We start from the raw sequence: 12,497 nt of genomic DNA, 5'->3' as shown, positions 1-12,497 counted from the left end.
TTCTTTACGGTCTCCTCCGTTCCGTGGAGCTGCTTTTCCTTGTGCTTTTCTGCAGCACTGTATTGGAGCTGATGAGCTGGGTGAATCACAGATTCATTGGCCTCTTTCTGTATCAAATGTTTGTGGATTTAAAGTTCTTGCTTTAAAGATAAAGAGGTCCTCTGCAGTCCAGCACACAAGCTGACTAGGATTTCAACTGTATAAAGGGGAAACAGAGAAAAGCACATGTAGGAGATAAAAATGTAGGGAGAAAGCAAGAGCTAGAAGGTGAAATAGTTTATCTTATAGTTTATAAGATGAAATCCACAGTCCCTAAAGATCAATGCAGTATTTTATTCCTACTTTCAGTAAGTCCTTGTGACAACCTGCTAGTCACAGAGTTCCAAGAATACTTCAGACCCTTCCAGATGCAAAATCAAGGAACATTTCTCATGTTCCTATGTACCTGATAACACCTTTTGCATTGATTGACTGAAGGATGTTCTGCTCCGTGTTAACTGTGAGGTGCTGTACCAAGTCAGACCAAGTCTTCTGAGTCCATATTCGTCCATCAATATCAGTCAACAGGAGAGAGGTATTCTTTCCCAGAATACTTGTTTAGCATCTAGCACTTTGCCAGATGTGGTGTTATTAGTAGTTCTGGAGGGATTCTACTTCTGCTTTTTTTTGGTCAGCATAAACTGTTAACATTCACAGCATCATCTGACACAATGATTCACAACAGAGTAATGCAACATGGAAAGAGCTGCCTCTTTTGTTGATCAAGCGTGATCTTTTAATGGCTCAAATTTTGCTCTACAGTTAAATTCTCCTTTTCTTTTCCCTACCTCTTTGCAGGCAATTGACAAGTACTGCCGTGTCAGTGGTGGCTTTTCTGGTGTCAAGGATGTTTATTCCTCATCTCCTACATACGATGATGTACAGCAGAGCTTTTTCCTTGCTGAAACTTTGAAGTAAGTTCTCTTCACTTTTGTATCTTCCTGTAAAAGCTAGCATCTCAGTTCTAGAAGAATACCATGGCTCTACAAATATTCTTTTGTCTTGGCAGGATGGGTTTTGGTTTGGGCTTTCTTTTATTCCCTGCTTTTGGGTCCCAGGTCTGCCTATTTTGCCAGTAGAAAAGACAAGCAGAATTTCCCATACAAGAACCTTATGCAGACAGAGCTTTAGTTTTTGAAACTTCTGTTTGATTTCTGTTATCACAGCAGAGGAGGGGTTATCTTCTTTCAAAGTACACTCTTTGCAAAAGATTTTTTTTTCTTTTAAGATACGCTGACTGGGCATGTCTTAGGCAAGTATGTGCCATGCTCTGATATTGTAGAACCTGTTTTTCCTATGTGTGTCACTGGAAGGAACTAAATATATGGAATGAAAGTCCCTTATGCCCTTTGAGTTTTTTGCATTTATCCCACAGCAAATTTCTCTAGAATATTTTTTGTTGTGGCAAGAATATTTTATATTTGATATTTTATATTCTCTTACAGAATTAAATATTTTCAATTCAGTTAAATCAGGGCATCTGTAGTCCATCCTGAAGAGGCTAATGCACTCTGTTGCATATTGGTTCAAGGTAAAATGCTCAGAGTCATTGGTCTTCCACCATGTTTCTTTTGAATTTATGATAAAAATGCTACACGGGAATATACAGGAACCTCTGTGCCATAACAGTAAGAAAAACTAGTATAAGGACTGGAACATATTATGGAGATTTTATTAAGAGATCCATTTTTTAAACTAAACAAACATATCATAGCTATTCATCATCATTGACACAAACCAGCTATGAAAACATCTCCTTTGTCACATGGTTGTGGTTGCTCTTGGAGTGCTGCCTCTGAAGTAATGTGTTCTAATGTACGATGATTTTCTTGATACATTATATCAGCAAATTCATAGTATTGTTCTGGCATCGAAATCTACTAAGATTTCTGTATTGGTTACCTCCCTGTTAATCTTCAGAACTGTACACTTTTGGAAGAAAAGTGTCTGTGATGGCTATATTCCCTACTGCATCTTTTTTTTTTTTTTTTTTCCCTTCTACATAGAAGTATGGAAAACATTTATTTATCCATCAACAGAAATCACTGCTGGCAGTATGAATGAGCCCAGAACTGCTTTAAGGAGACTTAGTTGTTGCCTCTGCTCACATATCCATTGCACTTTCTACCATCGTGTGATGGAAGGGATGATACATATGTTGTTGATAAACCTGTCAGAAACTAAGACTCATAAAGTTGCCCTTTACGTCTTTACAACCCAGTGAGGTGACAAAAAAAAAAAAAAAAAAAAAGTAAGCATTTGGCAGACTAGCATGCAGGCTTTCCAGAATAAACAGGGTTTCTACAAAACAGCAGAGTTTACAGTATCAGCAATATCCCATTTTCAGGTTTTGGCTGGAGCTGATGTATGTGAAGATTGATTTGGGGTACTGGGAGCTAAAAATGTAGCAGGGAGAAAGCAGTTCCTGAGATTAGCAGTACAGGTGCTTTGGGCACCACGTTCCGCTGGCAAGAAGGGGTTGTGAGCTCATCACATGTAAGGGAAGAGTACAGCCAATCTGTCCTTCTGCTCACTCTTTACCAGAGTCCTCTACATAGTCATACTCCATTTCCCTGTGTTATCATTACAAAAATAAAGTCAGCCCCTGCTGCTTCCTTTGTTGTCTTCATTAATTTTATTTCAGTTACTCCTTCAAGTCCATTGTCTGAAGCCTAAAAGCTATACTCCCAAAGAGAGAGCAGATCCAGCCAGAGAAACAATACTTCCCCAGCAGCTGATCTTGTATGATTAATCTGCCTATAAAAGCCAAATAACAGAATGAAGTCTGCTCCTAAAGGACTTCTGTGGTGACAAGATTGACCTTTGAAATATTGCCAGAATCCTGTCTGCATCTTAAATAATCCCAAGGAGATGTGGAAACTCCCTGATGCATCACTCAGTAACTGGATGTACCGTAGCACCAGTATTGCAAAAGTTCTAGGGAGGAACTCGGAAATGTTATTAGCTTTTGTTTTGGATCATTTCCCATTTGTGGGACAAAAGGAAGTTTTATTTGAAAGCTGAGCATTGGATATTTGACGATGATATGATAACCAAACAGAAACTGGTATCATCTTGAGATAAAATCCAAGAACACAAGGTCAGGATAGCTCAAGTGGCTATGAAAATGAAGACAGCCTGAGTGTGATCCCATCAGAAAAATTAAGATGTCCCTCAGAAGAGTGGCATAAAATGTGCATGATGGAATGCCTGTTGTGATCTTTTCTGCAATTTATGATAACTTCTACATCTTTATTCCCTTCAAATTTAAAATTTTTACCTCTCTCAAATAGGCACTGTTGCTGCTCAGGTACTTTGGCTTGTCAAAAATAGATTGTGAGTGTTTGGGCAGTCTGAGTGGCGAGACAGTAGCTGCTCATTGGGAAGGAGAAAGATGTAGAAATAGGTTCCTCAGGTTATTCAAAAGAAAAGCATGAATCAAATGAGGAAGGTGAATCTGAGCAAGATAAAACATTGCTGCTGATGTGAAAAAGGGTTTGGAGAGCTGCAAAGCAAGAAAGTGAGGAGGAAAGAAAAGACATGATATTTTAAAGAGAAATGAAAAATGAAGAGAAAGAGAGAGAAAAAGGAATCATCTCATCAAGAAATTTTTATCTGTAAATGGTCAATTGATGAGGAAGAGAAGGAAAACACAGCTTCACTGACTGGGTTGTACTGTGCATACAACCAGCAAATAAAGGCAATCGAAGAAGGATCAGGATCAGACAGTGACATGTGACTGTAGAGAGAAGAGACACAACCAGTGTCTGGTTGAGAAGGGACTGAAGTAACAGCAGCCTCAGCAGAGTGAAGGCAGAATGATGTGTGTGCGCCTTCTGGATGTGCCAAAGCCCACTAATGAGAGTGACACCTCTTCTTTGTCACATGCTGCTGTCACACAGCCATGATTTTAAGCTTGCACTTGCACAGTCAGGTTTTCCAGAACAAAGGAAATGCCTTTTGAATTTTATCAGTAGAGTTTGGAAGCCTTGACAAAGATCCCTACCACAAATGCTTCCAACAAAGCATAGCTCAGTCATGCTCACAAGTGTATATTGAGAAAACAGAACCAAGAAAGAACCTGTTCTTCCATAGGTGTGCAGAAGCCTCAACTTTGTTGCATGTTTCATCTGCTCTGCATTGCTTTATACAAAAATGATCAGAGGTCTGGAGCTCTTCTCCTGTGAAGACAGACTGAGAGAGTTGGAGTTGTTCAGCCTGGAGAAGAGAAGGCTCTAGAGACAACTTTATCACTGCCTTTTAATACTTAAAGAGGACTGATAAGAAAAATGGGGACAAGCTTTTTAGTAGGGCCTGTTGCAATAGGACAAGCAGTAATGGTTGCAAACGAAAAGAGGGTAGATTTAGATTAGATATGAAGAAGAAATATTTTACAATAAAGGGTGGTGAAACACTGGAACCAGGTGTCCAGAGAGCTGGTAAGTGCTCCATCTCTGGAAATATTCAATGTCAAGTCGGATGGGCTTTGAGCAACCTGATCTAATTGAAGATGTTGGACTAGATGACCTTTAAACGTCCCTTCCCACTTAAACTATTCTGTGATTCTACAATGTACAGTGTTTATGAATTCAATATATTGACCCATTTTCTCTCACAAGAAGCTGAACCAACTTCCAATAAGGTGGTAACAACTGAGATACCTGGCATGGCTTAGTGGCTTCTCTTGTGCTTCCTTGAAACCTTTTATTTGAATTAAAGAGGATTAGTCATTTCCAAGTGGCTTTACTCTATCAAAAAGAATTTTTTGCCAACTTCTTCTCTGACAACTTCTCTCCTGTCCCCAGAATCCTTGTGCTTTGTATCTTGATGTTTGTTTTTCATTGCAAGTCTTTGAAAGGAGCTTTGAAAAACAGAAGTCTCTTGGAGAGATTAAAATGGTATCTTTATAACAACTTGAAGGGTTAGATCAAGATAAAAATAACCTTTAGATCATTACAATGGGGAAGGTTGTGTGGCTGCTGTATAAATACGGAAAGCAAGTAGCTTGCTTATACTTCTAGCTGCTGAATGGAGGGGCTTGAAGCTTCTGTGTTGCCCCTCTCTGTCTGTTGCTCTGCTTTAATACCCACTGTTTTTCCTCTCTTTCTTGATATCTAGGTATTTGTATCTGCTTTTCTCCAATGATGACCTTCTACCATTAGACAACTGGGTTTTTAACACAGAAGCTCATCCTCTGCCTGTTTTACACTTAGCCAACACCACACTGTCAGGAAATCCTGCATATCAATAAAAGCAGCTCTATGAAGAGGAAGAGAGACTGTTGTCAGCTCTGATTTGTTTACATGGACCACTTGAGACTTTAGGCAGGAGAGGAGACAGAGACTTGCTAAAACTACACCTCTGAGTCGAGCAAATACCGACGTGAGAAACAAAGCTCTTCGACATATAGATAAGTTAAAACTGAAAAAAAAGTTGTTTTATACATGACCAAAACATGGTAGTGTGGTATTTGCAGGACAGAGACTTCATGTGCATTGAATCCTAACAAGTCATGAAATCTACTGTTTCATATAAACACAGCAGCATAAGGAAGAAGAGGCTTTCCCAATCCAGGGAAAGGAAGTTGCTGCTGCTGTCAGCTGTTTTAAGGAACAACACACCAGTCACCACTTCAGATCGGGTGGGTTCCAAATACCTAGATTTTTTTTTTTTTTCTTTTGTGTTTGATGATGGCATGAACAAAGCAGCAACAAAACACAACATCACTGCACCAGCAGCAGCAGGAGTGATGAATTTTTTTCTGTACCTGTCTAAATTTTCTAAGGAATGTCTGTATGTCCAGACTGGCAGCCATTCTCAGGGCTTCTAAGCTATTAAAACTAAACTCTAAACTATAAAAACTATTGCCTTCTCATTATCCTTTTTCAAATTAATGCTGAAAGATCTCTGTTATATCTTACCTCCAAAAAAACTGTAAGCATTTGGTTTGGAGTTCAATATGGGCTTAGTTCCTTTGGCAAGCAGCAGTCACAGAGTCTGGAGCATATTGCAAGTGTAGGAAGGAGCCTAAGTTTCCCTTCCTCAGAAATCCTGTCACATGGAAAAATAACATTTTCTTACTAGTCCTGGGTCTTTTAGCTAAATAAATAGAGATGACACCATGAGAAGAGTCTCTCATGATTTATATAACAGGGTACAATATATAGCACTTAAAAATGCTCCCCTTGAGCAAAGTGGCAGTAATTTGTTGCTTTATATTTTTCCACACAATCAGTATTATTCCTGAAAGTTATATTTCATTCTTTGGATACTATTCTTTGAACCTTCTTTGTGGGTATGTGTATGACAGAAGCCAAAACCTGCCTTTGCTTTAGCATACATAACTCCTTTTCTTCTGTGTGATCCAGTACAAAGCCAACATGATTTTCTTTGAAAACAACGTGACATCTCTCATATATGAATGGAAAAAAGAATCTGAAGAGTCTCTTCTTCCATTGGTTTATGAGAAGTGAGATACTTTACCTGCATGGATTATTTTTCTTCTGAGTATTCCTAGTCTGAGTTGCGCAGTGTCACTTAAACGGAGTCTCTATCAATCCTCACTTACTCGCTAGAAAAGTTTCTTCTTTTCAGATATATCTCAACCTCTTTGCTCTACCATTCTTCCAAAATCCTTACAGCTCATATTATTCTTTTTACTCACCTTTAATACTTCCAGTTTTTATTAAATGCTTTAATTCTGTTCCCTTTCAAATGCCTTTGCCATGGTGACTAACCCCCTTGCTGAAAAAGAGCTGTGAGGTTCTTCTTTTGCTCCTAATTAGTGTACAGGTTGGCTCTTCAAACAATTTTGATTGTGTTTTTATTAGTATAAAGTGAGTGGAAGAATTAGTTAGTGAGCTACAGCAGTACACAATCAGATCCAAAGGGAATGAGTGCAATTTCCCATCCTCAGAAAAGTTTATATTTGAAGTTTTATATATAAAAGCTTTTCTCTCTGCCATATTATAATATATCTGACTGTACATTACAGTAAAATTACCCCCCGTAAAAATTACCTTCATATGTCTTTGACACTATCTTAGACATAGAAATCATCACATGATTAATGACAAAATGGTATCAGATGCTTTTTTGCAGATAGTTACTTTAGCTTAAGAGAAGGAAGACATAGAGCTTGGAAAAACCTCCAATCTCAGTGTTTTTACATCAATACTAGTTACTTAGTTACTGTAATTTGAAGCAGTATCTTAAAAATAATCTGAGAGCTGATGAAGTCATTGATATAGTAAATAATAGACTGTTATGTAATTGTTTTTTAAGAAGAAGTAGCTTAATAAATGGATTCTTCTTACTGGTCACACAATAATTATTTTTCTAATTAGTATGCTGGGACTTAATGAACAGTTAGTCATGGTCCAAAGTTCAGATATGTTTCCAAACTGAGTTTCTTTCATCCCATGAGAACAGTTATTTAAAACTGCACTCAATTGCCTTGTTCTCTGGACATTCAACAGAGAAAGAGGAAATCATTATCTTCTATTAGGAGAAAAGAAGGCACTTTGCACCCTGTATACCTGTCCCCATACGCCTCCTGATAAATGCAGATGTAGAATGGCTGCCAGTCTGTTCAGAGGAAGGTCAAGGACAATTCTGGAGTCCCAGAAACAGCGAACTTCTCACCGTTGTTTGTCACTCTTCCACCCTCCTCTTGTGAATTAAAGAGTGACCCTTCACATTAATTCCTTCATGAATCTCAATGGGTTAACTCACTGCCACAAGAATGCTTGAATTGAGGACCTAAGCCATTTCACGGTATGGGATGGTATTTTTCTCGTAGCATATGTACAGTACTGCTATTTCTTCTTTGTGTAGACAAGCAGCAGGTACCAAATAAAGGACACTTTTTTCTCATTTTCCAGTTACCCCAACAGCTGTCAATTTCTACTTTATCTGCTCTTTAAAAAGTACAAACTCTCCTTTTCCTCCAGAAGCTACTGATGTGCACAGTCTATCAAAAATAATGCATTTTATGGACTAATTGATGTATCATACATGAATCTATCCATCCTGAGATTTCTAGAGCAAGCGGAGTTTGGAGGCAATGGGTTCTCAGCAAGGTGGGTGCATAGCAGCCAAGCACCACAGATATGGAAACTTCTGGCTGAAGTGAGGTGCCCTCGGTCTGAGTCCTTCACAGAAAAGTAGGTTGTGATCTGCAGCATAGTGCAATCCGAAGTTCAGACTGTTTTCCCTCTGGGTACATAAGATACAGTAGAATATTGCCATTTTCACTCTGTTGCTGCTGTCTTACATCCTTTCATGAAGTTAAAGTGTAACTTTAAGCACAAAATGACTTTTTAGTCCTAGTTGTTTCCAAGTCTTGCACTGTATTCTTTAACAAAACAATCCCTGTTTTATTAAGGTAGGTGTCCCATTTTAGCAATTTCTACAATATCCTCTCCTCTTACAGGATGAAATAAAGAACAGAAAATCATGTACGTTTGGCACACTGGATTTGGGCAAGAGCCTGGAAATCCCAGAATTGTCTATTTCCTGTTTGCATGCAGTCAAAACAAGGATGTTCAGTTCTTTCTCTAACCCAAGCCTCAAGCTTGCCTGTTGGTCGAGATCTGCTAGCAGTACTTTTTTTGTTTCCTAACACTTACAGCTTGACTTTTCTAAGAAGACAGATTTCTGCAGCTTCCACTGACCACCTGGAGCTGTGTGTGTCCTGCAGTCAAGAAGTCAGCTTCTTAGCTTTGTCCTCTAAATAAAAACAAAACCCTTCAGTGATATTCTGGGTGTTCATTTTACTACACAATATGGTCCTTAAAATTGAAGGATTAAGAAAAGTATGGAAAATAGCAACTGCAGTAAAGGCAAAACCAAGTATTTTCCTGTGCCAGTCACACCTTTGAGGTTCTTTTAGCTCCCTACTCCAAATCTGTGGGTCACTGACATATTCTCACCTGGTATATTGCAAGATTTGAATGTTCAGTGCCCAGGTTCTTAACAGTGAAACCAATTACACAGTCCCTGGAATACCTTCCTTCAAGGTTAACAGTCTTGACTTAGAGCTAAGCAAGGCTGTCTTCAATGATCCCCTCTTCTGTCCCTCGGAAGATGGTAGTACAGATCTTCATAATGTGACTGATTCCCTAGTTTGAGTAGAGAAGTTAAGAGCATTAATGCTAAGAAGATCATCAGTGTAATCTGGTATCCACAGAAAATAATAAGGCAGTTTACATCTCAGGGCTGTAGTAACAGGCTTTTAGCAAGTTGAGCTTGTTATGTACGTTAATAAGTACATATTTTTAAGGGGACAAATAAGAAACAGGCTTCTTGTTACCTGAGAAAACTGAAAGCAAGGTCTTGAGCCACGCTGTAGGTAGGAGATATATTCATCCTGATAAAACATCCCTCTCTTGCTTCTTGAATTTAGAGAAGCAGTCTTCTGAATCAAGAGTTTGAGTTGCCGTATGAAGAGGAAACCCAAGCTCTTTTACAAGTTATGTGCATACAACTGTAGCAGAGATGATAAGCACTGGCTGCTTTGGCTGTCAGCCCCTTCTAACTCTGTAATTGCCCAGAAAAGTTGGGAACTACCGAAGTCAAAGGAGACAGCCTGAGTTGTTTTGGTGAATTGTTGCCTTTAATCCTAATCGCTTGGTGGAAGTGGGATTTGCATTCTGCCTTTACTCTTGCTTTGTCTAAAACTGACAGATTATTTTTCCTCTGAAATAATAAAAGGGCAAAAGTCTATCTTCTGATGTGGAAACCTTCTGCCTCTGACCTGGAATCCTGCATATGTACTTTTTACAGATTAAAAAGAATATTGTATATAAAAAAGATTGAATAAAGAATGTCTTTAAGTGAAAAATGTGTGTTTTGTGTCCTTTGCCTCAAATAGCAACCTCCTGGACTGTGAAGCTGACCCTGTTTCATAGCTTGTTGGTGCTGCAGCTTTTCTTTCCCCTGCAGGTCTACTAGAGACTTTGTCAACTTAAGCATCTATCAAGACCCCCTGTTGCAATATAAAGTAAAGCCCTTTACTCTTTGCTTGCTTTTAACAGGTTGCTGTAGTTCTCAACTTTCCCAAGATTTTAGCTACAAAATGTGCAACAGCTTCAGGCTGCTTCTGTGTGCTGTTGTGAAAGCCACCAAATTTCAAAAACATTTTGAGATTTCTACCCTTTTGTTAAATTTGTGTGAAAATGACTAAAAAGTTCAAAGATCCTTAGTGATGAGGACAAAGGGGGCAGGCAGACAAGAAGTGCTGCTAAATAAACTTAATTTTCTGAAGACACCAGGTTAAAACCCCAGCTTTTCTTGATAGTGAGTAGCCAGTGAATTAGGCAACTAAGTATGTATGTCCATTCATTCTGCCTTCTGTGAAAAGGGAAAAGTTTGTAATAGCTTCAGTTTTGTTCACAGGGAAATAGGTGCGAGGAAAATGCGTCCATATTTCCTCTATACCTTTAAACTTATTAGAACTGCTGCTATAGCTTTCTATTTTGCAGCACAGAAAAAAAACCAAAAACAAACCAAACAGATTTTGCTTTCAGAATCAATTTAATTGTAGGTAATTCTTACTGCCTGCTATCAAACCGTACTGGTAACTGCAGTCCACAACCCATCAAGTGACTGAGCATCCTGGAAGAGAAAAAAGCTGGTCTCATGGAGGATAAACCTGGCAAAAAACCCACACAAGTTGATACCTGCATTATCTGGATAATTTTTTACAGGTTCCTAGAAGTAGAAAACATGTTGTTCTACTGAAGAAAAAGGTGATGTGTGCTTGCCTGCAATTTCACATACCTGACCAATGAAATATATGAGGTCCTTTCCTGTCCTACATTCCAGAGTTCCTATGGGAGCTCTGTAACTAGGGCTGACGTTAACAAAAGCCCTTTCCTTTGTGCTGTTACCCATTTCCAGTGAAGTGCAAATATGAAATGCATGCTGATCAGAGAAAAAAAAACACAACAAATTCTTTCTTACCTTACATGGATGGGAGTAACTGGTTCACTTTTGCTTTTCTGGTTAAGTAATAATGAGTTGAAAATGACCAAAATACTTGCTATTAAGTTTTCTAACATTGTTACCCAACTAGCTTTCACCATTGGGTTAGCAGTGGCTGAATCAGAAACAGACTGCCAGGTGTTGAAACACAGGACACCAATATCTTTATAATCTAAAGATTTGTTACTGAATAAGAAATGAGGAACAAAGATACAAAACTAGAAGGCTGGTACACTCGACATAGTCCTTTGCGCAATGATTCTTATACATCAAAATAGTAAAGATCATCAGTACTCTCAGAGAAATAACCTCTGAAGATACCACATTTTGGATGCACTTATATTCTGCTCATCTAGTCCTTTATTTGGGTAAATATCCCATTACTACTTGAGGTGCTTTATGTCTGTGCATTATTTCTATACTAATTGCTGTTGGCATCAAGGGATTCCACCTACACTTCTCTGGCATTTTTGTAAGCATACTCTTAGATCTGCACAGATGCATAGTTATGCATTTTGTACACTGTAGCCAGGCAAATTGTTTCAAAGAATACATACATTGCTGCTGTTAGTATGCTCAAATCCTAGAGCCATTGTTGACTTGGGCAACCATTTGTATCAAACTAATACTATGGTCTGCTAAAACCTCATGCCCAGCTCTTATAAACTCAGTGTTCCTACTTGTATCACAGCCAAGTTCAGGTTTTCATGAGTTACATTTTAGCTAAAGTGGAGACTTTCCACTGGAAAAGAATGCCAGAGATCTTTGAATACCCACAAGTCATCAACTTTTAGGATTAATTGCTTTCCTGTGAAGCAGCCTTTGATGAGATGAGTGAGACAAGGGATAAATGTACTGCCACATCCATGAGACATCTTCACATTGATTTTTTTATAAACTTAAATAATTCAGATTGTGTTTTTCTGGCTGCGTAGTCTAAGTAAACCTTTCTATATACTGCCTCTGATTTCTTCTTGTTCCTGCTCATGCTATTTCTGAAGAAGTCTATAGGAAAAACACAACCCCTTCCCAGTGCACAGTGGGTGGCCCTACAGATGTTCCTTCTGAACAGGTTGTGTCAGTGCCAGATGCTTGTTAGCTGCAGATCAGTCAGCATCAGAAAGATGCTCTGCCCACGTCCATACTTTACCCCTGCACAAATAAAACAAAAATTACAATTCCTCTCTCTTCTTTTTTTGTTGGTGTCCTGGTTTGGGCCAGGATAAAGGTGATTTTCTGTTTTGTACTTTTACTTTCAGCTAAGTCTCTTTAAGTAGTTGCACTTGCTGAAATTAACAGCAAGTTTCTCAGATATTGTGTGCTTCTAGGATTGATAACACTTGATGTTTATAGTTACTGCTAGAGACTGGCATGCAGAGCCAAGGACACTGCTCAGCTCTGATGAGAACATTTTACCGTCCAGGAGGATAAAGAGGTCTCACCTGAGCCCTCCTTTGGGGAGGAACAGACAA

The 12,497-nt window shown here is 38.7% G+C and overlaps 1 protein-coding gene across 2 annotated transcripts in view; it reads left to right on the top strand.

The window, feature by feature from the left end:
* Positions 1-8,796, top strand: part of MAN1A2 (mannosidase alpha class 1A member 2) — a 141,497-nt gene extending 132,701 nt beyond the window's left edge. Inside the window, exons 12-13 of one of the 2 annotated variants that reach the window (XM_008505451.2) lie at positions 838-953; positions 5,158-8,796. In XM_008505451.2, the coding sequence (XP_008503673.1) occupies positions 838-953; positions 5,158-5,290 (249 nt within the window). In that variant the 3' untranslated portion in view covers positions 5,291-8,796. Of the gene's footprint in view, positions 1-837; positions 954-2,683; positions 3,036-5,157 lie in introns of those variants that run through there. The other variant, XM_030445140.1, reaches the window with a different exon arrangement.
* The last annotated feature ends 3,701 nt before the right edge of the window (positions 8,797-12,497 follow it).

The sequence above is a fragment of the Calypte anna genome, chromosome 1 (genome assembly GCF_003957555.1).
Source record: "Calypte anna isolate BGI_N300 chromosome 1, bCalAnn1_v1.p, whole genome shotgun sequence".
Classification (NCBI taxonomy): Eukaryota; Metazoa; Chordata; class Aves; order Apodiformes; family Trochilidae; genus Calypte; species Calypte anna.
The sequence above is the reverse complement of the archived record's forward strand: the minus strand, read 5'-3'. Positions and strand labels throughout refer to the sequence as shown.